Source organism: Amphiura filiformis, chromosome 1 (genome assembly GCF_039555335.1).
Source record: "Amphiura filiformis chromosome 1, Afil_fr2py, whole genome shotgun sequence".
Taxonomy (NCBI): domain Eukaryota; kingdom Metazoa; phylum Echinodermata; class Ophiuroidea; order Amphilepidida; family Amphiuridae; genus Amphiura; species Amphiura filiformis.
In genome coordinates, this window is record NC_092628.1 from 70,627,716 (window position 1) to 70,652,745 (window position 25,030).

General features: G+C 35.5%; 1 protein-coding gene across 1 annotated transcript in view; it reads left to right on the plus strand.

The window, feature by feature from the left end:
- LOC140162711 (dynactin subunit 1-like) overlaps nucleotides 1-25,030 on the plus strand; it is an 83,358-nt gene that overhangs the window by 30,224 nt on the left and 28,104 nt on the right. The window contains exons 6-29 of the mRNA XM_072185993.1: nucleotides 172-237; nucleotides 3,968-4,060; nucleotides 6,233-6,424; nucleotides 7,734-7,787; nucleotides 8,674-9,072; nucleotides 10,373-10,591; nucleotides 10,884-10,955; nucleotides 11,314-11,421; nucleotides 12,005-12,101; nucleotides 13,298-13,376; nucleotides 14,336-14,459; nucleotides 14,928-14,963; nucleotides 15,475-15,579; nucleotides 16,188-16,379; nucleotides 16,873-16,992; nucleotides 17,648-17,747; nucleotides 18,322-18,407; nucleotides 19,270-19,397; nucleotides 19,731-19,845; nucleotides 20,748-20,933; nucleotides 21,148-21,231; nucleotides 21,524-21,604; nucleotides 22,063-22,165; nucleotides 24,230-24,265. Of these exons, the coding sequence (XP_072042094.1) occupies nucleotides 172-237; nucleotides 3,968-4,060; nucleotides 6,233-6,424; nucleotides 7,734-7,787; nucleotides 8,674-9,072; nucleotides 10,373-10,591; nucleotides 10,884-10,955; nucleotides 11,314-11,421; nucleotides 12,005-12,101; nucleotides 13,298-13,376; nucleotides 14,336-14,459; nucleotides 14,928-14,963; nucleotides 15,475-15,579; nucleotides 16,188-16,379; nucleotides 16,873-16,992; nucleotides 17,648-17,747; nucleotides 18,322-18,407; nucleotides 19,270-19,397; nucleotides 19,731-19,845; nucleotides 20,748-20,933; nucleotides 21,148-21,231; nucleotides 21,524-21,604; nucleotides 22,063-22,165; nucleotides 24,230-24,265 (2,875 nt within the window). The remainder of the gene's footprint in view (nucleotides 1-171; nucleotides 238-3,967; nucleotides 4,061-6,232; nucleotides 6,425-7,733; nucleotides 7,788-8,673; nucleotides 9,073-10,372; nucleotides 10,592-10,883; nucleotides 10,956-11,313; nucleotides 11,422-12,004; nucleotides 12,102-13,297; nucleotides 13,377-14,335; nucleotides 14,460-14,927; nucleotides 14,964-15,474; nucleotides 15,580-16,187; nucleotides 16,380-16,872; nucleotides 16,993-17,647; nucleotides 17,748-18,321; nucleotides 18,408-19,269; nucleotides 19,398-19,730; nucleotides 19,846-20,747; nucleotides 20,934-21,147; nucleotides 21,232-21,523; nucleotides 21,605-22,062; nucleotides 22,166-24,229; nucleotides 24,266-25,030) is intronic.

Here is a 25,030-nt window from a genome sequence, read left to right on the forward strand (position 1 = left end):
CAACATTAAAAAAAAAAAGTTATAACAAATTTATTTGGACACAGAAAATCTAATCTTAGATGCATGTAGCTGCTTGCTTGTAGCCTATAGTGCATGATACTTTGATTGCAGTGTATGCATGTTTGCTGTGTATCTGTTTTTACCTTCCTTCCAACCCCATCTTTTCTTTAGGATTTTTCCGCAAGAAGAATCCCTACCTATGCACATCGTGGGTCGACTGGTGGCCCTCTGTCTAGAGTGAGTGGATGTTGTAGTAGATTTAGACTTTGAAATGTATGAAATTTTGAGTATTTTTGTATCGTGTACAAGAAAATTGAGTATAATGAGCTAATGTGTCATGGTACACAAGTACACAAAATTTCAAAGCATATCTTTAAGTAGTGCAAAATAGTATCATCAATTCCCACCCAGCAGGCATGATTTAGTTTGTGAATGACAAGGTGATGGTTTAGTGTGCTGTGCTAACTGGGGCTGAGGTTCAATGTTTCGTTCATTGTGCCTTGTTTAGTATTTGAGTACCTGGTATTGGAGATGATATTATTTTCATATGTTATGACTATATTTGTATATTTTAATTCAAAATGTTTGTACACAAGTCATATTACTTGATTGTGTTTATTGTGAATTTATGATATTTATTAATAGCAATAATTATTATGTAAGATTGGTAGTATAATGTTAAATGCCGTATGATTAATATATTATTTTGTGATCAATAAACTATAAGAAGGTAAGAAATTCAAAAGTCAGCTGCATAGATAATCGTGGCGAGTAGTAGTTTTTTGTGATGAAATGCGTTGTTAATTGTAATGCACTTCATTTTGCGATGGGAGACACCCTTCACATTTTCAATGTCTCTAAACATGTATACATGAAGAAGAGTGATACTGGTACCCAAAATGCATTTTCGTTACAACAAAACTATTGACTTGTTTACTTGATAAGGTAAGACATACTGCTTTATGGAATGTTTGTCAAGGACCTTGCAGGTAAGCATGTAATGAATGCTTTCCCACAAGTATGCCAAAGAAGAACAATTTCATCCCTGACCAGGATTTGAACCTAGGACCCCGCAGGTAAGTTACAGGTTCCAATAATGATTTGGTGGCTGTTTTGGCCATAATTAAGGCATAATTATGACCAGGTAACTCTTTTTGGAGGCATATCTTGGTTTCAGTGGCCATATGAAGAGGTTTTAGTACCATTTGCTGACAAGAAGTAGCAATCTCATAACTTTGAACAGTTTGCATTATAACTTCAATCAGTTTGTTGATATTTAGAAAATATTTGTCAAAAAAAGATGTCTAGAGAATTTGAAATGAAATTCATCCTCCGCTTCTTAAATGATAAATTGCAAGCAACTAATATGGGCAGGCTGTTGTGCAGTGATTGATTTGTTATTGATCCCATTTGTCAGCCAATCAGTACTAGACCATGTGTTACACCATGCAAATATTTCCATGGTTACGCACAGTGGGTTAACACAGATATTATTGTCAAATAAAAAATGTATGATTATTTGTGAAATATATCATGTTAGTGGTGTGTGAGTGTGTGTAGGGGTGTGTTGTGTGTGAGGGTTGTCTGGGGTGGGTGCCAGTACCTACATGTTTTTTGCTTTGTTTTGTTTTGCTTTTTATTAGAAAGAAGTGAACATTGAGATTTAATGTTCTGTTATTTCAAAGAACTGTCTGTGTCTTTTAAGAAAAAATATCCAACATGGTATTCAGTGAATAAATCACGATTGACAACAATATGCATGTTATGTTATTCAGCCACAGTTAAGGGGTTGTTTGGAATGACAGGTGAGTCAGGGGTCAAAAACAAAATTTTTACCTTTTTGACCTCAGCACATGTGTATGTATGATCTGCCATACAAAAATTAAAAAAACAATACCTCAAAGTATCATTTTTTAATGTTTTTTGTTTTTATTTCTCTTTTCTACAAATTTCATCTGTTTGTACCGGGGCGTGTCTGTTGCCAGGTAGGCCTACATGACAGCATAGACACACGTTACAACCTTGAATAATAATACAGAATTGTGACGTTATATTCTTCTTAACCTATCTTAGAACTGCCTATTATTTCAATTGTTATACTGTTCTGGTTGGTTTATTGCATATACTGTATAGAAATTATGCAATATGACGTCGAGCATGACAGAGTCATCTTCATTCAAATAACATTCAGGTACCCGTAAGGTACCACGGAGCAATTCGCACGATAATACAATAAAACAGATGAAAGGTATGAATGGTTGTGGAATCGAATTGCAGACCTGTCCCTCTGTCACCTTAGAACTGCATCTTGTAGGCAATGGTAGGTAATAAACCAACCGGAACGGTATAACAATTGAAATAACAGCATGTCTTGGTCTCAATTCAAGATGTGCAATTTGGACACACCTATACTCGTTGGCTGATTTATACTTCAACAGTTCCTCAAAGCGATATCAGAAAAGCCACTATCTCATTGTTCATTGGCCCGCAGTATGCGCTCACCCCGGGGCACTCAACTTTAGAATTGATGGGTATATGTGCCTACAAGCGTCGCGAAGTAGGCGCATATCAGTAGAAAACGTTGGGGTTTTTTTTATTAAAAAAAAGGGTCATTATGTACAATCAAAATGAAAAAGGGGTCATTGGGTATAATATTTTGAAAATTGAAGGTGCCTGGTCATCGGGTATAGTCGGCTTCAAAAGAGGGGCATATATTGACAGGCACATACCGTCACCTCTAAAGTTGATGCCCCCCGGGTGCTCGCATTATATTTTGTTCATGGCTCGGCTTTTAAAACTCCCACACATCACAATAAGGCTATTGAAAAGTGTATAGAATAGCTAATGATAGACCGGTCCCTGCGATTAGTCGCGGACCCGAGCGAAAATATAGTAAACACATCGAGTTTATAACACAAGTGACACAAGTCGTGAATTATGGAGGGTTTCATTGAACTTCTACCAGCAAAATATGGAATAATACTAACACAAGACACCAATCGAGATGATGATATCAGCCATAATGGAAGGCTTGTATTTGACCTTCTTATGAATCCAATTTCATGGCGAGAAGTTAAAAAGGTAATGTATATTTCAAGAAATTTGGGTTCAAAAATTCCGTATCAGCTCGTATTATCAATTCCGTAAATATGGCGTATAGAGGCACAACTTGACAATAAACTGAACTATTTAAACGTAAAGGACGCACTGGATACACATACATTTGTGTTTCCTTGCTGGCGGAATAGTTGCAAAACTCTTTTTGTCAAAAAGTTGGACAATTTATGAATTATGATTGGCAAAATAGCTTAAAGGAAATAGACTTTTCCAACCATGTAAAACTACACTGGGTTGTTGACATGGTCGACATACATTAAGGCATATGCATGTTCCTAAAGTAGGAGGTAAGTACTATAATTAATTGTTTAAAGTGCTCAACATACCAGCAAAAAGTCATAGGGCCATCAGAGTACAGGGACTTTGTGAAATACTGGGTACAAAAAAAAAGTGCGTGAGCCGATATGCAACATCAAATATAAAAGCTGATTTACATAATTTCCCATGACCTTACAGAAGTGATCGTGCTCAAATATAAAACTATAGAGTTTGGTCCTTGATATGCGCCATCAATTGTGTACTTGTGATCAATATTGCTAGGCAAACAATCACAGCAAACATGCCCAAATCCTCCCATTTCTCCTCTATTTACACACATATAAACCCATCCCTTAAACCTTTAATTTGTTAATTGGAATAGAAGTCCATAACATGTTATTAATTGCTTTGTCACATACTGATGTTCCATTTCATAAGATAATACTGAAAGCGCTTACCTCATTTTATGTCTTTCAACCTTTTTTTTACATGTTCAACCATACGTAGGTTTTCAGGTCTTTTATTAGACACTGATTATATTTTCTATATCATTATGCAATTTTTCTCTCTGTATGTTTTGCTTTTTAATCAGCGCAAAGTGACAACCAAGAAAGCCAAGAATGGCAGTAGTTCTAAGCCCGAATCAAGGGCTTCCACACCTGAAGCCATGCCTGAAGCTGATGAGGTAACACAGGCATGTGTAAATCTGCATGTTGTTTGGTTGGTTGGTTGGTTGGTTGGGAGAAATCTCCATTCATGATCCATTTTGGGGCATTGATAACATACGTACAATATCAATCCTGGCTGACTTTGTGAAAGAGCACATCTAGCCTGAATATAGTTTGCAGTGCTGCATGAAAAGGGATGGGATAGAGAGAGATGATCGGGAGAGGGCGAGAGAGAGAGGGAGGGCGAGAGAGAGAGGGCGAGAGAGAGGGGGCAGAGAGAACAGAGAGGGAGAGAGACATTGTGGAGAAAACAGACAGGGAAGACAGTGTAGAGAGGAGGGGAGCGAGAGAGCTGAGATTAAGGGCTTGAGTTTACAGGTGGGGTACAAATCGCCTTTGTGATATTTAAATCGGGAAATTTATTGGATTTTGGGACAATTGTCATGATGACATTGCATATTGTGAGTGGTAACAAAGCTCTATGGAATTTGAAATAAACCTGCCTTAAACCTCAAGCCCTGGTAGAAGCATGGACAGTAATTGACTTTGAATGAAAATGTGCTGGTTGTTGCTTTTTTACGGTAATACAATGTGTTCTGCTGCATCCTTTGTAAATTACAAATATGCAATATTTATTCAAATAACCCCTGTATATGTGTGTGGTGTGGGGGGGGGGGGTTGTAAATACTGGCAAATGAGGACACACATTTGAGAAATCTTTGTAACTGTGAACACACAGAAAATGCATGTGTCTTTGTCTCCTGGACAGTGTTTCTAGATCCAAACAGCTTAATAATGCATTATTAGGCATTGGCTGCAGTTGCTGGTGTAGGGTCAGGTTTGCATTTGGATAGTAAAAAAAACTCTGGAAACATCAAAAGTAAGGGGCAAATAAAAAGTCCACAATTTAATTTTATAAAACTCGATAGGGTGGGTTGTTGTCCACGATTGCTGTTGTCTATGTGGGTGTGTGTGTGTGTATTGGGGTGTGGGTGTGTGTTGTGTTTTCAAACTATAAATATCAGGCTTTGGGTTAATTTTATAGGGATGATATCTACTAAACACTTGGTGCTTACATAGTAATTTGGCATCTGCTTTTCCATTGGTTGGTTGAAGGTTCTCCAGGTATATTCTGTGGTATAAGTTTTGATTGTCATTATAAATATACATCATCATCTTCAGTTAGCAACATTTTGAGCTTTTTGAGACGCAAATGCATGATGGTATTTTACTTTTGCTAGTTTCAGTTGTCAGTGATGGGGTTTAATTGAATTTTTATACATGGTTGGAAAGCTGTTTTTACATTCATGGGAATGTTGGTGCTGCTTTGATTTGTATTTTTCATTTCTATAAAAATATAAGCCTGTCTCTTTGGTGGTTTGGGTTGATTTTTTTTTACTTTTGCCTGGTAAATTATTCTTGGTTGAACAGTCTTTGTCAAGTTAGGGAATACTCTATAATAAATATTAAATACAGTGGTACAAATGTGTTCAATCTGGGTTTTATTGCATGCTGACCAAGTGAATTGCATGCTCATGTGATTAATAAGTTTATAATGACTAAAATGATTTGCTCATATTTGATACATCTTGTTTTTGACTGTGAAGAGCAAATAATAGTACAAATAAATCACTAAAACCAACAAAGCTAGAGCCAGTTACTCATAGAGGTAAATTATGGTTACATATTGTGGAGTTTCTTGCTTTCAAAACATTGTGATGACAATAATTCAGTACCTTGTTGAAATGTACATGTGACTTACCGAAGAAATGTTTGTAGTATAATCAGCCGTAGCTATGACAGAGACTAATTAGTCTCAGACCATGGTATGTTACCATGTAGGAGTCAGCTGTTTTGGGATTTGTTTGTTTGTTTGTTTGCATGTTTAAATATAAATTTCAGATATTAAGTCTCTTTCACTTCGGCTTTTATTGTAGTTCCGTAATGGTGAGTTGACAATAGATTTGTGTTAAATTTCACTGAGAATTTTAGCTTTCATAGTGTGGCTTTAATTTCAAACCATCTGACTGACATAATAGTAATAGGTATGTGAATGGTATCTTTTACATGTAAACATCTAATTATTTATTTCATTTGGTAGACAGCATGATGAATAATCAAGTTAGTATATGAAAGTGCAGTATTGACATAATTTGATTTCTTTCTGCCTTAATTTCAACTCTAATCAGACCCGTCCAGCAAAGAAAATAAATAAACGTAATAAAAAAGAGCCACTATCTCCAGTAGAAAAACCCAGTAAGAAAGAAGCTATTAATAAACCCAGTAAAGAGGAACCTACAGTACCACCAGTAGATCCACCTGTAAAACAAGAACCAATCACAGACACATCTCCTAAACAAGACTCAACATCACCCGTAGAGGTAAACCATTTGATATGTCATCGGGTATTCCAGTTGAAATCCATACACCCCCAGTGGGAGACATGACCTTAATCTCCTACACAAGAGGGGTGCAGATTTTAGATGGTGTCGCTTATTCAGGTAATCCCATTTGAAATTCACACCCCCTGTGTAGGAGATTAAGGTCTTGTCTTCCATAGGGGGTGTATGTATTTCAACTGGAATAGCTCATTATAACTTACTTTCAATGTAGCAACAGTAACAAGATCTCAAACCACTTAATGGAAACAAGAAATATGAAGCCGAGACAAGAGGATGATCATTAAAGGCCCATTTAGTGATCCCAGTGAAAAAAAAAAAAAAAAATCAATTTTGTATAAAATACATGTAAGTGAAGGAAAAGTCATTAGGAAAACAGCAGTATTGACCAAGTTGATGCCCCCATTCAAATACAAGTAGCAAATTTCTCAACTTACGTAGAGAAATTACAGATTCATGTCAAATGTCTTATTTTGTCTTTAATACACAGCTTTAGGCTTAACCACTAGCAGGCTAAGTTAGCACATCTATAACACTAACAAAGGTGCCAAAATCAGAATTTTGATGATTTTTATGATCCTTCGGAAGAGCAAATCACTGAATTGTCCTTGTAAAACGTCACCACAGATACCTTATGAATTACATGATCAATGTGTACATTTTGAATATTATCTTTATTGTTAAGCAATACTATCATTTTGATGACTAACTGGTGTATTTTCTTGTCACTTTGGTCGAAAAGTTTATGAAACTGTTGAAATATAAGAAGGAGAATGATGAATTTGTTTGGGATTTGTTAGTAAATAGTAAATTACATTAAATAAATAATTACATTGTATTCAACAATTTGATATTGAAATAATACTGTATGCATGAATTTTCATTAAAATTACAAAATTTTATTATTATTTTACACTAAATAAAGCCCAAAGAGCCTGTAGTGACACCTTCAAAACAAGAAGTTACACATCAGCCTGTTGCATCCGCTAGTAAGGTAAAAGTAAACAATTTGATTTGCCAAGACTTTGGCAGAGTTGATTTCTTTTAGATAGAGATATTAGGTCATTGTTTAGTCATCTATGTCCTATACCAAGGCAATACTATAAATGTAGGTCTTTCAGGGTAGCTTTCTTAACACCTTATAGTAGACTTTAAAAAAATATTTTGCTTACACTTCGGTTATATGATATCAATACTTGATCTCGGCGGTTGGGGGACTACTGCAAGTTACATTATTTACTATCTTTAAATAGTTTCAATTATTGAATTTGTGTTTGATACATACATATAGAACGCTGATACTTCGCTAGAGAAAGAAATTGAATCACAACCAGCTGCTACTGAGGTAACTAGAAAGCCAGTTGGAATCATTCATTTTTGATCTCCTCTCTGTGTCTTCCAATTGCTGGTCATCACTTCATGATAAGGTTTCTACTATTCCTCAACCGTGTAACATGAAAAGAATGTTTACTGTAATGATTTTTCTTGCTTAAGCTTTCAACGACCACTTTGTTTTAAAGAATTTATTTCAAATATTCAAGTTAACTCTTTGCAAGGTTTAAAAAGTTTACTATTTTCCTTTTTTTTCATGGTTTGATATAATTGTGTATGAAAAGCCATAAAACTAAATAAACTGAAAACAGCTGCACAGTCTTTTCAGTATTTATAACTTGTAGTTGTTTTCCTCTCTTCCCTTTCTGGTAGAAATAGAATGGGTAAGAGTGGTAAATAAAATAGAGCTTTATAGACTTACGATAATTTCTTTCATATGTGTTGCTGTCATCAAGGAACTTTGCATTCTTTTGTTTTCCTGCGTAGTTGTTACTATTTCCAGTACATACAATGTACTCATAATGGAGGGGAAATCATTTATTTTGTCCTCCTTGTATTTCTATTGTAGAAGTATTGTTGGTGATATAGGTTTGAAACTGATGCTTTTTTTCTTGCAAAATAATCTTTCCTGGATGGATTATTGTCTTCTAAACATGACATAAATACATGGCAGATTCTTCCAAGATTCTGTCTTTCCATTCATTTTGTTGCTACAGAGTCCTTTTTGCTTAGTCCTCAACAACTGGCTGTTGTAGTCTTTTCCAGTATACAGCTCTCCTAGAATAGATGCATAATGGGAAAAGGCTATTTTTCAATTTATATGATGATTTCTCATAACTTCTGAATGGTAGATATGTTAATTGAATTATGATTGTCCTTGTTTAACACAATTCATATAGAAAGCCCCTATACTGGCCACACAAACTCCAATAGAGAAGCCTGTGCAGCCTGCACCAACTAAACCACATCATGTGGTCAAACCACTGGAAGTGGTCAAGCCGCAGGAAGTGGTGAAGCCGCAGGAAGTGGTCAAACCACAAGAAGTGGTCGAGCCTCAAGACGAGAAGATTAAACCTGAACTGCAAGAAGAATTAAAACCTAAACCGCATGAGGTGATCAAACCTATACTGCAAGAAGAATTCAAACCTAAGCCACAAGAATTGATCAAACCTATACCGCAAGAAGAAATCAAACCTAAACCACAGGAACTGATCAAACCTATACCGCAAGAAACAATCAAAGCCATACCACAGGAGGTGGTCAAACCTAAACCGCAAGATATGGTCAAATCAAGTGAGGTAAAAGAAAGTCCATTCAATAATTGCCAAGAAAGCATAGCATTTTGATTTTTTTTACCCAGTTTTGATCATCTTTTAGATATTTTCCTTAAGATCAAGATGGAGTAGTATAGTATCCCCTTATGTAGTAAATCTTGAGTAAGAGAGAGTCTCTTCTTGCTATTCTTGTAGTAGGGCTATAAAACTTGGGATATGATCTTCTTGCTATTCTCGTAGTAGGACTAAACTGGTTATTGTTTCCAGGTTTTCCAATCCATTACTACATTACTGTATTTCATGGCAGAATAAACTATAGATTTATATATGGAGAAGATTTTTGCCATTGTTTCATGCCTTTGTTTGACTGTTGAAACTGGAGTGAGCTGTGGATAATTTTTTTTTCAGTAGTGGATTTCTTTGGAAGTATGTCTTTGATTCGGACTTTTATCTACTACGACTAGAGTGACATCCTTTTCTGAATTTTTCAAATATAATTATTTTTTGCATGTTTATTATAGGAATGGTTTTTTTATGGGAACATTTAGCCACACTGCATGTACCATGACATCTAATATTAGTAATAGAGAAGACCGTATCAATTATACCTGCTTACTCCATTCAAATTATTTGTGTTGGAATATTATTTTGGTAAGTAATATTACCTTTTTTTTTGCCAAAGATGTTTTAAAGGTATGTGGTCATAATCTGGAAGGAACCATGGGTCTGTTTGCATAACCCAGGGACAGCCTTCTGTGTATATTAAATCAAATGCAAGTCATATGTATGTAAAGGTACAATGTAAGAGTGTTTCAGCCTTATATGTGACACAATCAAGGGAAATGAGTCGGATGTCACTAATATTGATTTTGAGATATTGGCAAAGAAAGTGTTAAAATTCTTTTGTTTTATATTGTTTTCAGCGATGGATAACTTGATGTAACTTCGCAAAGAAAGGTCGTATCCACATGGGGTTTTCAGTTTCAGAGACCTCTAAATGTCCTCTTTAAACACCTATGTAAAACTCATTTTCGACCAGGGTCGACATGCGACTCATTCCTCTTGATCATGTCACATATGGCTTAAGATACACATAAATACCAAGTTTGAATGCCAACAGACCTGTGTCAAATTCATATTGGTAAGTACTGTACTGTTGTTGTAAGCTAAAAAATAATTGCAGTTGGATTCCCAAAATATTAAGGAATACAATAACAACCAATTGTTGTTGAAAGGTATGTATGTATATTGACATGTGTAAGGAGATAAGATCTTTTGCAATAAAAGTCTTTCAGTAGTTTTCAATATTTTCTTTCACTTTTAGCCATTGGAATCTGGAATCCCCAAACCAGGTGCAGTTAAGTCATCAGCACCGGAGCCTGCTGATACCAGCAGTGTACATTCAGCTGGGGATTCAGAAGATTCTGAACTGCAGCGTCAAGTCAAAGACTTGAAAGAGAAACTAGATACATTGAAGATGAAGAGAGCAGAGGATAAAGGCAAATTAAAGGATGCAGAAAAGATGAAGATACAACTTCAGCAGGTAGGTTTGCTGTGTGTGATATCAGTAGATTGTTGTGTAGTTTCCACACTCAACTTACTCTACGCCCTAGGAATGCAAAATGATCTAACCCATTTGATTTTTGTGATATAAAAATTCTGCCTTTCTGCGTAACAGAAGGACTCAATTTGTTATACATATTTCATATGTCTCTTACATGGTGTATATGCCTCAAATATTTTATCATATTGCCTACAAAATAACAAGTAATTTATATCTCAATAATAACTTGCTATGTTTTTAATAAAATTTTTGATTGACTTTTTACCTTCAGTTGCTGGAGTTCAAAGCTAGGATGGTGGAAGCCAAAGGAGACTTGGAAAGACAGCTGCAGGAAGCCAAGAATGTAAGTTTGCAACCAAATCATGCCTCGTTAATTGAATGAGTTGTTATCAATGATAAAAACTACATAACCATCAAAAATAGAATTAAATCCAAGAACATTGTAATGTAGTTCATCATCCTGTGCCTTTTGTTAGATTTTTCAGAGAATTTTTTCTCAATTTGTAGTTTGTAACTATCTTCTTGATCTCTGTACCAATTATGTATTAATTGTATGTAGAATAAGTGTGACCATTGAGGCAGACGAATATTTTGGAAATGGTCTCAAGGGGGTGGACATGATCGGTAAGACTTGCGATAAATAAATATACTCTGCTTAATATACACATAGCATACTTTTCACCTTCACTTGACAATTACAGGAGGCTCGAGAAGCTGTTGAAGCTAAGGATCGATTTCATGATGAGATCTCTGAGGTTGCAGAAACTATTGAGATGGCAACACTGGATAAAGAAATGGCAGAAGAGAAGGTAAGACATTAGGGAAATCTGTCTGTCCTGCTTGTGGCATGCAATGCTAACATGATAACATAATATTGTGATAATTAAAACCATTTCTTAATTAATTTGATATCATCTCAAAAATGCAGAATGATAATCAGTTCCAAAAATCACACACACAAATTATCACCTTAAAACATGTGAATCGTCATATTTTTGACTGGCAATTTTATTACTGCACTCCTTTGTCAAGACAACTTAAGCTAAATTCAATTCAAAATCAAATTTTATTAAAATCATAGTATGTACCATAGATGGTATTGTGTGTTTCAGTATCATAAATGTCGGAAAGTATTGTGTGCAACAAAATCCAACACATTTGCTAATATAATTGATCATAGGGGCTGGTATTGTCAATGTAATATTGACAACCTATGTTGATGTCATTTGTTACATGTTTTAAAATCATGAGCTCTGAATGAGATTGCAAAGGAATTAAGAAGGGTTGGCCACATGAAGTAGAGCTAAGCAAAGTATAAAATATATATGGTATTCAGTGCTTTCAAAGTTGTTACAAATATGTCTACGCTTATTTGCTTCATTGTGTTAACAGGCGGACACTCTGCAGCAGGAAGTTGATCAGTTGAAAGAGAAAGTTGAAGAATTAACTCTTGATCTGGAATTGCTGAGGGGTGAGATCGAGTCAGGGGGTAAGTGAATAATGTATAATGCTTACTAAAAGGATGCATGCTTGTTACAAAATAGTGTAGTTTGATCAGATCGTATATCACCAGGCCTTATAAAATCGCGGATTAATATCAATATATGAAGAGCTTATTTCCAAACCGTGTTAAGTCCACAACCACAAGTTTCTCATTTACTTGTGTGATACAATCACAATTTATACTTTGACAAGTTTGACATTAGCAACAATGAGTTGCACCATCAACAAGCCATTATTTACCACACATATGCTGGTTAACAATATGCAGACTATTGTTCTCATTTGGGAATCAAGGTCTCACACAGTATTATTACTGTGTGTCCATCCACTGTTTGCTTTGTAATGGTGCATCCAACTGAAATTATAATGCCTATAGCATCACAACCCATAGCAATATTGCACAGGTAAATCAGACACATGTGTTTGTGGACGGTTTGGAAATAAGCTCTTCAAATTTTATTTGGAGAATTGGCTTGTGACACCTCACCAGAAGTATTCCAAATCATTAATTGAAGTCCTATACTTTGTCTACTTTCTTTACCATGCAAAATATAGACCAGGCAGATCAACTATACCACTCTTAAAGGGGCATTTCGTGATCCACAGCATCATCCCCCCACTTTTCTCAAAAAAAGTTGAGATTTTTATATCACTGGAAACCTCTTGCTACATAATGTTTATGTACAAAATATTTCTTGCAGATTAATTTGTTTAGCAAAGATATCGTGAAATTTGAATTTCGTTCTGGTGCACCAGAACGAAATTACAACACATTGTCTATGGAGCAGTGCAATATACATGATCATGCATAACTCGCAAACGCGCGATCGGAAGCAACTGAAATTTTGGGAATAAGCTTTTTTCGTGGATATCTACTGTAATATGTCATAAAAAGAAGATGCTAGGATCACGAAATACTCCTTTAATGTGGGTCTACTTTTCGGCATAGTAGTAAAAGCTTAATAATTCCCGCCGATTATGAGCTGATCAAAGTATACATACTGTGGATACTGGAAAAAGTAGTCATATAAAATGATTAAAGGTGCAAACAGTTTTCCATGAAATATATTTTTAAGACTTCCTGGAAAAGGTTTTCAATTTTGAGAGGTTCACATTATAGTTCTGATAACCTTTCACATTGTTGTCAGTGCAAACATAATTATTGATTCTTTTCCATTTCAGGTTCTGAGGGAGCTGCAACCAGCTATGAATTCAAACAACTAGAACAGCAAAATGCTCGTCTCAAGGAGGCTCTGGTCAAGTGAGTGTTTAACTAAGAATTGTGATATCATACTTTAATAAAAGTAAATTATGCACCAGAATGTGGTGCCATGATTGTGACAGATTCTTGTATACCAGATGTGTGATTATAACATTGAAATGTAGATGCAAAGGATAGCAATGATATGCAACAGGGACAGTATGTGAAATATGTATGCTATGTGTGTACATTTACTGATAGATAATTTACATCATTTAGGCTTCTTATATATGGAAACTGTATTTCAGACTAAGAGACGTGGCTTTCTTATATATCAAACTTACAAGTCATGAGGTACATGTAATCAATTCTTAAATGTGACAAAATCTGGTCCGTGGGGGTCAAAGGAGGCATTTTTGAAAATTGAGTTTTATTGTTTTTTACTCCACATTTTTGCCGCCTTTACACCTTTGTTTCATAACCATGAAGGTATAGGACATTTTTTTTTTTTTTTTTAGCCCCCGAATGAAATTTATTTAATTATGTTTGTACTCACTCAGGTAGCATTGTGTGTGAATTTTACATCCGGACTAGAGGCTATTCTTTTTTTATGGGCATTTTAGTGTCTAAAATAGCCCAAAATGAGGGTTTTTTAATATTGCCGTCCATTTCTAATCGTCACCCCCATAGGCTTTACATGTAAATTAAAAAGGCTCGTAAAAATTTAATAGCCTCTAGTTCGGATGTAAAATTCACACAAAATGCTTTTTGAGTGATTACAAAGATAATTAAAACCATTTCTTTCGGGGGCTATGTGGAAATTTTTTTTATGTATTCCTTGTACAATGACATTTCACAATAAAATGTCCATTGGAAACAAAGGTGTATAGCCCCCATAGACCAGATCGTGTCACAAATATGAATGTTTTGAGAGCTTCTTAGACATCCTTAATTATTTTTGAGCAACATCCTTCTGATGAATCAGCACTTACTATGTACCTGTCTTATTTGTTGAACAGACTGAGAGACTTATCCAACTCAGAGAAGCATGAGCACCAGCGTGCTATCAAGGAGAAAGAGAAGATGGAGGCAGAACTCAAGGAAACAAAATCTAAGAAGGACAGTATCAACAAGGCTCTTAAGGTATTTAGCTATATCAACTTGTTGATTTTTGGTGTGGGTTTAGACTCACTTCACTGTGCTGAGCAATTATGATGGATGTATTGTACACCAGCAACAGGACATATCTGAATTGCTGTCACTGACCGTTCTGAAGAAAAAAGGTATAAACTTTCTCATAGGCAAGTAGATAACACACATGTAGCTTCTCATGAACAAGGAGTATTGCAACAGGTGTTGATATTTTGACATGACGGTGTTTCATAAATATCCATATTGTTCTGACCGTAGTCTTGTTATTGGTAATTTGATTAAAAGAGTATCTTTGTACACAAAATGTACACACAAAATGTGCAAGTGTTTGACTTGCCATGTGTAATGAAGAATGCAGAATAAAATATGACTGTTTCATTAATTTAATCCAAAGTAAGAAGCATTTCAAAATAAAAGCTTTTTAATTAAGTTAATCACTGTTTATCTTATTTTATTCAGGATGCTGAGAACCAAATAATTGAACTGAAAGAACAGGTAAAACTAATTTCTTATTTTGTGGTAGGGAGGACACATAAGTCTTGATTGTTAAGTAAAGTACAGTGCTGTCTCATTAAATCTAATGAATTTGGAATACACAACTATACATGAAAATACTAATAGTGATCTTTAAAATGACATATTTCAGATAAATCAAATCGTCGACAGAGTGCAACACTATCGTAAGTGCAGTAGAATGCAATAGCTGCCATTTGCATCATTTCAATAAATGTACTTACTTTTAACCAATAACACTAGAAAAAACACCCAACTACATGTAAAGGGGATATCTTGGGGTTAGCTTAGTAGCCATCAGGAAAGTATACAGAACATCACCACTTTACAATGAGCATGAGGGGATTCTGCTGCAGACAATATGCGTTTTGCAAAAGGCAGCAATTACATTCTGCTGCACTTACGATAGTGTTGCACTCTGCCGACGAAATGTATCTTACTGAAAGTTGACATAATTTGAACCAAGTTAATATCTTTGTCATCATTTGATTAGGTGGATGCTGCCCTTGGTGCAGAAGGAATGGTAGAGACATTGACTGATAAAAACCTGGAATTGGAGGAGAAAATTCAAGAGTTAGAGACACAGGTTATAGATTTGGTAAGTTTTGGTGCTACTAATAAAATAGAATATCAATCTATTGGGGACTCAAAAATAAGATCATGCATGCATTTGTTTTGTTGATGACTTGAAAAGTTTAACATTTCATTAACAGGGGTGTAAGTTTGCAGGCTTTTGCCTGAATTCAGGCTTGTTTGAAATCTAGATTTACCCAATTTCTTTAAATTTCAGCCTGTTTTAGGGCCATTCTGGTCATTTTCACATTGTTTTTCAGGCTTTTTGTCAAAAGTGAACTTTCATACCTGCATTAAAAATCTGCTGTTTTACTTTTCTATCTATCCACATAAGAAGGGACTATTTTCCATTCACCAATTTGAGTAGTATAGAATTTGAAAAAACTCCCAACAGAATGAGCATAAGCAGCATCTGTTGAGATTGATTGTTAGTTTAGTATTAATTTCCATAGTTATTGTTGCATGAAATAAAGATAGCAACTAAACCTCAAGAATCTCTCCAATTATATCTGCATCAGAGGAGATCGTGGAAATCTTCCAGGATATGGAGGTACGGCTGAAGACAAACTGGGGAGATCTAGGTAGATACTATTATCTTTTACTATTGTATATTGCATCATTTTTCCTGTATAGGAATCTTTGGCTGACATGAATGAGGAGATCCAGGAAAGCGCTCGTGAGAGCGAGGTTGAACTGAGAGAGGAACTGGACATGACTAAGGGCAAGGTTGCTGAATATCAGATGCGTCTCAGACAGATGCAGGAGGACGTTTCAGATCGGCAGGACACTATTGCCAAGTTTAGACAAGCAGTGGACTCACTCAAGGTTAGACATATAGATTGAAGTAAAGGGTCTTATCACAAGTCTGTGAGGTCAAGAAAGTATACAAATATTACAATGCTGAATGATTAACACGCAGTCAGAAACACTGTCTTTTATATCAGTATGTATGTGTAGTACCATGCCTGTATATTCCAAGAAAACCATTTAGTAATTTATTTACAAAGTTACTGCTATACAACATAAAGCTGTATATTAGATAAAATGAAAATGTATTTTCTTGCCCAAGTTCATTTGGAATGTTAGTTTCAATTGTAAAATTTGTCTTTATGAGCAATTCCAAGTAAAATGAAGCTTTCCTTTCGTGTGTAACTCCACAAAAATGCAGAGGTTTTACAGTATAACATGTTACATATAGAGAAAGGCATTATGGAAATAATTTAGATTATTGAGCTTGCTATTGTTCAAGTATTTTATAGTTGAAATATTGCATTATTGAGCCCTCACCCTCAGTCTTTTGTGCTTCATATTTATCCAGGATCAGAAACTGGACCTGCAGAGTAAGTTAGAAGACATCATGTCAGCCAAGGAGTCATCAGCTGAAATGCCTGCATTTGATTTCAAAGCTAAATTTGCTGAGACTAAAGCACAGGCCAAGGTAAGAATAATACAACATAATATTTATTAGTTATTCAACTGATTTTCAGTGATGTAATTATAAAGTACACTTAGTGTAAAATGTACGGTTTAACTACTAATCAACCCAGATATGCACTGAGAAGGTGCATCTCCTATGTTACTGCTCAGTTTTCCTCAATCGGAAGAAATGATATTGCCTGGTGAAACACATCAGGGATGAAAAGTAGTCATAGCATAAGCAGAAGTTGAAGTTAAATTTAGAGAATAAAGATAGGAATTGTTGTTTTTACCATCTACTATCATGTCATAGATGAAAGCATTTCGAATATTTGAGTAGTGGGTGATGGTGCTAGTGATGTCACTAACAGTGGTAATATTTAGAAGTAGTTACCATTTGAAGGACCACCTATGAGGTGTCATTAGACATGTGTTGTTTGGTCAGTGGTGCTTGTGACCAAGTTTGGTGAAAATTAATGCCAGAGCAAATGTAAGTGTTGACAGGAGAATAAGTAATGTGTGGGAAAAATTGGGAGGAAGCAAGACAAAATCATCACAACTGTGTAACAAGTAATTTTTATTCTCATTCTTATTCATTTTAATCATTTTATACCATTAATGTACCAGATTCAACAGCCAGAATGATACAATATTCATGGTATTTGTTTGCTCTGTAGGCAATTGAAGTGGACCTTCACAAGTTGGAGTTACAGCAAGCCAAACAGCATGTGGAATTCCTGTGCTCATTCATGCCTGATAATTTCTTAAGGAGAGGAGGTAAATTTTATTAAAATAATGTTTGTTACCACTACACTTAAAAATTAAAAATAATAGGATCAACAGGTTCTCCCATTGTTGATGCTTTACTTCCCATGACAGACCAAGTTGCTAAAATATTGTGTCTTAGGCATTTTTATCTATAGAATTTCAAAAATGACAAACGTTGTGTTTATTTTTATTTAAATTCTTCTATGATACATGCATAATCTTCTGAAGAAAAGATGTACATGTCGTACCATGAAACTTATCTTGGGGCGTGTCATTTGTGATGTTTTTGTGTGTTGTGTAATATATATCTTTGAGGGGGTGATGTATCACAAGCCTTATTGACCTTCTTACCTCCCCATTTCACAATTGTTGTTGATTTTTGTTGTGATTTAGGAATAAAGTTGATTTGATTTGATAACAAATATATCCTCTTTGGTATTATGGAATTTAAAATGTCTTCTTTCTTGGAATCAGTCTGTAATCTAATGAGATATTGTGTAATCTAGAAATAACAACATAATAGTTACTGTCATACAATAGTGCATTAACCCACCATTTGTAATTCATTTGTAATATTTTGCAGGTGACCATGACTGTGTTCAAGTTCTATTGCTGTTGAGTCGTATGCAGGCCAAGGCAGCCTTACTCATCTCACAACTCAAAGAGAAGGTTAGTGTTATGCCCACTGAATTGTACAACTCTGTACCAATGACATCCTTCATGTATTGAAGCTTACTGGTTAAAATTTGCTAAGGGAGAAAAATTGCAAAGTCATCCTGCTGACACACCAGCAAAAACACTTCAGGGACAATATCAAATTTTCACACTGCTTTGGCTAAAATTGATGGTAATTTTGGTTTTAGATGGGTCTAAAGGAAAATCTTGGACTAATGATGTGAAGCTGGTTTCTAACCAAGGAATGCAATGTGCAACGCACTTGGCATCAGATCGAGTGAGATGGCGTACTCTTGTGAAGACTACAGCAGCGCTACACAGCGCCACCAGACACTGAGAGATAGAGAGAAAGGAAAATGCAAATCATAAGTTTTAATCAAGTTTATCATGGATTTTTAGCCACATGGAAAAAGTTGCCCCCGTCAGTATGGGACTTGAAACCAACTTAACTAAATTGACAGATTAGTTTTAATCATGTAACATGCTGTTGAATGCATATGGTGAGTGCTGGAATGCTGCAACAGCTCAAAATTAACTTTAGACTTGGTTGAAGTATATAAATTTGGGATCATCAAGAAGACCATTATCGATACCAAGTCATACTCACACAAAGATAGCAAAGATTGATATTCAAAGTAATAATGTGTACCTATAGGCATGTTTTGATGTCTTCAAAGTATTCCTTAAGCTGAATTTACACTTCATAACTGAGCGATGAGTGATTGGTATTCGACCAATAAGGTAACTCGATTTTCCCAATGCAACAAAATGCACTCTACCTCATTGGCTAAAAACCAATCATTATCACTCAGCGATGTAGTATGAATTCAGCTTTACTCACTTTGTTTCTTTCTAGGCTGATGTACCTGAGACAATGGATCGTGAGAAGGTACTGAAGAATAACCTAGGTGATCAGCTGGCCTTTGCCAACCATTTGATCTTCACTCTATCAGACTTGCAGATCATTCTCAACAAATATAAAATGTAAGTTGATATTAATAATAGCAACTAGCAAGTAAACAGTCATAATTATGCAAGCAGCAGTTGCAATTCCCTTGTAAACAAATTAGGTCAGATATATTTGGCAGTGGCAGTGTGATGTTAAAGGGTATTGGAATGCCTCCTGCACAGCTTTCTTCCTAGCATGCAGATACCCATTTACATGTCAGTGTAGTGAGACAATCAGAGTTAAGCGTTATAAGCATCTCCTAGACCATAGTAAGGATGGTATCTATAGGTCAAAGCTCATCTTCATATATAAATCTGAATGTAGTTGTACTCGGCAGTATATAATATAATATTTGTTGTTTGTTTCAGTGTTTTGAATACATGCAGTGTGGAGTTATTCTGTAAGATTGGTACTCTGTTCCCTGAGATGTCACCACATGAAATGCCAGTAGATCACTTGATTGACTTGCTACGTAAAGATCAGGTAGGTAGACAATTTGTGATCAATTCCAGCAGACTATACTTTCACAAATGTGAGGGCAGACATTAGCTTTTTATGATACCTTGCTTTTGAAAATTGAAAATTTGATTTTGAATCTAAGTTGAATTTAGCAAATATTTTAATTTTTAAGGTTAGATTGTCAAACTGGTATTAGATTGTAGTTTAATGAACAGGTCACATTTGAAGGTTTGATTTTATTGGTTTGTAAGGGACAAGTGACAGGTGGCTGTTTTATGCCAAAATGTATATTCTGAGTAGGGGTGTGTGTGTGTGTAATGTCAGTTGCTGGTTTAAGTCATAAATTTAAATAAACCATCTTATTATATTACCTACCTGTAATATTTTTACACTTGCTGGTACTGGCATTGTTATTGGCTACAGGGTTATAGCTAGCCCAAGTTGAGTGCCGGCTAATTTTACTATCCAATTAGAGGGCTGGCTCGGGGCACAATCTTTTTAGCGAACACAAGGGATCTGGGAATAGGCTGGGGTATACCCAAAAAAAAAATTTTTGTTTTTTTTACTCTTTTTATGATAATAAAACATTTGTGGGATTTTTTTTTTTTTTTAGTGCCGGTCCGTGCCGGTTACCCCCGACCGGCACCGACCAGCGTGGCTATAACCCTGATTGGCTAGTATATTTCCTGGGATGGTTGACTGTTAGCAGTGGGTTTGAGACCTGATACATTATTACATATATAAGGTTTTAAAATTGTGAAATAAATAGTCTTGAATTTTGCTTAGCTAGACAATGAAGTGACAAAATGTTGGCTCTGATCCAGTCACCCATCAGGACCAAACTTAGGTATTGCCGCACATGCTACAGTTGTACTTCAGATTTTAAAGGCAGTTCATGTAACATATCTATTCTTACTTTGTTTCAGTTGGATGAGACCACCTCAACTGAATCTCTGGTCAAAGCCATTGGATTTTTCACACACTTGCATAGTGTACATCTGGCTCAAGAGGAAATAGACCATACCCAGCTGATGTCAGACAATGTACAACTAGTGTCAGCAGCAACAGACTGTGTCGGACTGGAGATTAAGAAACTGAGAGTACTCATGCAGGTGAGTATTTTACCTGTAACTTATATAGAACTCATGATAAAACCAAAACTGTTTGTAGTGGATATCAGAAGCAGTGCACATATTTCCTTCAAAATGGCCACTGGACGCAGATCATGGCCGTATTTTAGATTCTTATGGCAAACTATAAGACAATGTTGATTTTGTTTACCTGATATATTTTTGCTGACTTTTAATAATGTATTTCTATTTGCAGGCCTTGCAAGAGACTAGTGATTTCTCTATCTTGCTGAAAGACATGGATGGCACTAATGGAGAACTCAAGCAGTTTGCAAGAATGGTATGTACTAGTCCCACCGTGGATGTTAATTAATGGCCATTCGTTAGAAATAAAACTACCACAGTTGGAAGAAAAGTGCAAATGCCCATCATTTTTCAACACTTCAGATTTTGACAAATTGACAAAGTTGATATAGTAGCTAGTTGTGGCCCCATAATTATCACAGTTGGTTCTACCGCTTTACAATTAAAGCAGGAACAATCTCTTGCACACTTGGATACTGATTTTGGTTTAAAAAAATAATTTATACTGAGCATTAATTGAAAGCATTCCATCTTTTCTATTTCATCAGATTCGCCGTCGTTTGCCGTCTAAGAAGATGGCGACAGTGGAGGAACAGATGGCCCAGCGTCCATTACATTATGGAGTTGATGTGAGTAGTTTCTTTTCTTTTCTTTCTGTCTGTTGGTTTATGTTCACAAGCTCATAATAAGGTCAAAGTCACCTCCTCATGACATTTGTGTCCCTGTTTTGAGATTCAAGATATAGTTATCATTTGCATCTGTATGGAGATTTGTTGAAAGAGTATGAATGTTGTGCTCACACTCACAGATCATTAAGTTTTGAGATTTTAGAATTAAGGCTAAAATGGTGTCAACCCTATTTTTTCAACATTTTAATGGAAAAGCACAAGACCTATTGAAGGGGCTCAATATTTGAATGATTGAGAGCCTCTTCAGTTCTTTTGCACTGTTATGTATTACACATAGGGGATATAATCAAGAGGCCAATAGGCCTGAAAAAAAACACCCATGTAGACTAATACTTTATGGAAATGATATTGATACAATGAGGGACTTAATTAATATTTTACTTATCTTAATATTTCAGGTTCAGAGTTCATTGGGAGAATGTAGCAATCATTTGCGAAACATTGTAGGCGCTCTCCGTATGGTAGGGCTTGAAGCTATGAAGGCAGCAGGCTCACTTGCGGGTAAGACATTTTGTGTAGCTGTGTTTGTTTGTTTGTCCATTTTTTTCCCAAAAAAAAAAAAAATTATGTTTATGTTTGTTTTATGTTAATGAACAAAAACAGTGTTGCAGAATATGTTGTACCAGTTTGGAACATCACAATAAAACAGTTACAAAATTTGATGTCTCATTTATGTGCCTTGAAGTCATGTTACTCAGATACATATCCCTAGCCTAAAAGAGGGATAAGAACTTAGATAAATGTGTATAGCAGTAAGTCTCCTGAAGGAAACCTTTATGTGCAGAAGCTTATGGTAAGTGTGTCCTGGATTGCCAAATGGAGATAAGCAAACATCTTGCCTAAGGATGCATAAACACTTGCTTAAACCCACAAGCCCATTAAGTCTAGTGTTTGTTAAGTATTCTTACCTCCAACGCAATGTCTTGCAAGATAGTGCCATGAAAATATGTTGTATAAAGTTAAACTTGATAATCATAGTGTTAAAATTATCCTGGATAAGATGCTTGAAAAAAGTATAAGAATGGGTGAAGGTTGAATACTCAAGTGAGTGTGCAATTTTAAGTATTGGAAGCTGTGGATGGCTGCAAAATTCTTTTTCAAATGAGTGCAACTTTGGTTTGCAAATAGCAAATCATAACATTTCTTTTCCTTTTACATCGGCAGCAGTGTAGGTCAAGTATCTTAGCTAGCCACTCATCTGCCTGTCAATTTGTATGGGCAGTTTGCTCCTGGGACAGGCAAAATGAATACCTTTGACAAATGCTAAATTATAATTAAAGACTGTTGAAAAAGTCAATAGAGATAGTCATTGTGACGTCAGCACCGCCATCTTGTGGGTACAGAGTGCCTTGTTGCTAAGATCACCGTGTTGACGCTTGACTGAAGAGGTGCATCACACGCTGCGACTTCCGCGCAATCGGGGGCGCAATGTCTAATGCAGAACTGCAGTACCCGCAAGATGGTGGATCCCATGGAAAAGGCTGACAGCCTCTATTGAACTAAAAGTGGATCAGATATACAAAACAAGGTCATAGCAACATATTCAAACTCTTCAAAGCCCCAGTAGGATGTAGAAATTTGGTTTCAGAGGTCAAATTTAGGATGGGTAGTTGTATTCAAATGATAGGAAAACCTCAATTTTGAGCTAAGACCATAGTGTTGATTTTCCACACTTGTGCACAAAATGCATATTTCATCTTTTTTAATCTGATTTTATATTCATACAGCAAAAGAAAATTTTCCAAACACAAAATCTTGGTTGGTTGGGCCTGTAGAACAAGGTTATTGTTAATTTTGTCATCTTACTTTGTCTTTACTTAGAAGTATCAAGTAAGGAATCCGCCAAACTCCTTTTCATTGTTCTACTTGATCAGTTGCTGCAGGATTTAGTTCTTGGCTACCTCCAGATGCAATTCCAGTGTTTAAGTACAATTTCAAATTGTCCAGCAAACAATCAAGTCTTAAAATTTTATGATTTGTAATAAATAGACCCATGTTTATTCAATTTCTTTAAGACTTGTTTACAATCTAAAATGTATAGACTAGTATAGTAAATCAACATCTGTGTGAAGAATGTAAGCAGTGGACCAAGTACATGAGCTATATAGTAGGGTTGCACAATATAATACTCTGTCTACTATTATAGTTCTGGTTCACTATAGACCTTTTCCCCTTCTTCCCATCATGCACTATTCCAGGGGGGGTATGAGTGTCGCAAATTATTAGATAAAAATTGAGGCACCAAGGTTTATAATGTGCATCTATATCACCACCACTACATTCTGAAATATATATATACATGTGTATTTATATACCAAAATGCCCTTTAAGGTGCACTGTTTTGTCTTTGCATGTATAGCACCAGTATAGGAGATTTCCTGGGGCAATCGGAAGTCAAAGTAGAGAATAGTAACATACAGAAATACATTGAATAAAAGGAGTGATTCCTGTGTTGTGTACCTTTTTATTATTTTGATATGAGCAAGATGTGAATGAAGTTCAATTTTGGAATTGAACCTATGTTTCCGTTCATAAATTGCCAACTTTATATGAAAACATTTACAGGTACCGCCAGGAAACCAAAGACTGATGATGATAAAGGTTTGTCTGTCTATTTTGTTTGTTTGTCTGTATGTTTATACATTATTCACAGGATATGATGGTTTATTGATATGCCCTGTCTAAAGTGCATCTTGCATCCTACTAACTGCTAATGACTAATTATGCATTGTTTTTCTTTATCAAGGCTAGTCGTTTTTTCTTGCTGATGATTGTAAACTTTACACACAAAGAAGAAAGCAAAATTATTGTGCGTGTTGACTGCCCTAGTACCATTACTCTAAAATTTTGGGTGCCCATGCTTATGTAACCAACTTTAAAAACTTTTTACCCATTTTAGTGAGAAAACATCCTTTTTTTCCCTCACAAAAACCCAAAGTTATAGCTCAAAAACGACCCCTGCCCCCTCCATCACAGTCCTTAAAAATACAATGGCAAAGTATGTTATGTCTAATGAAAACAACTTGGTGGATTAGTGCAAGGAATTTGAAGACAGTTGTATGCACCATTTTTGCAAAATTTAGCTGTTTTTGTGGTTGATTATAACATTCGGCCGAAGCCAGGCTAAGCCCAATAGTGCTCAAAATTATGAAAATGTAGGCCAATACTCAAATTGTAAGGCATATTCCAGCTATAAAAGCAACTGAAATTATTGAAATAATTAACATGTCATAAGTCCATTGCAAGTTTAAAAAAAAAGAGAAAAAAAGGCTTGTACATCAGTGATCACATACGACTTTTTATTTATAAATGAGACTCACCAAGAAAGTTGTTTGAACCATTATAATTCTTTAATTTGGCTATTTC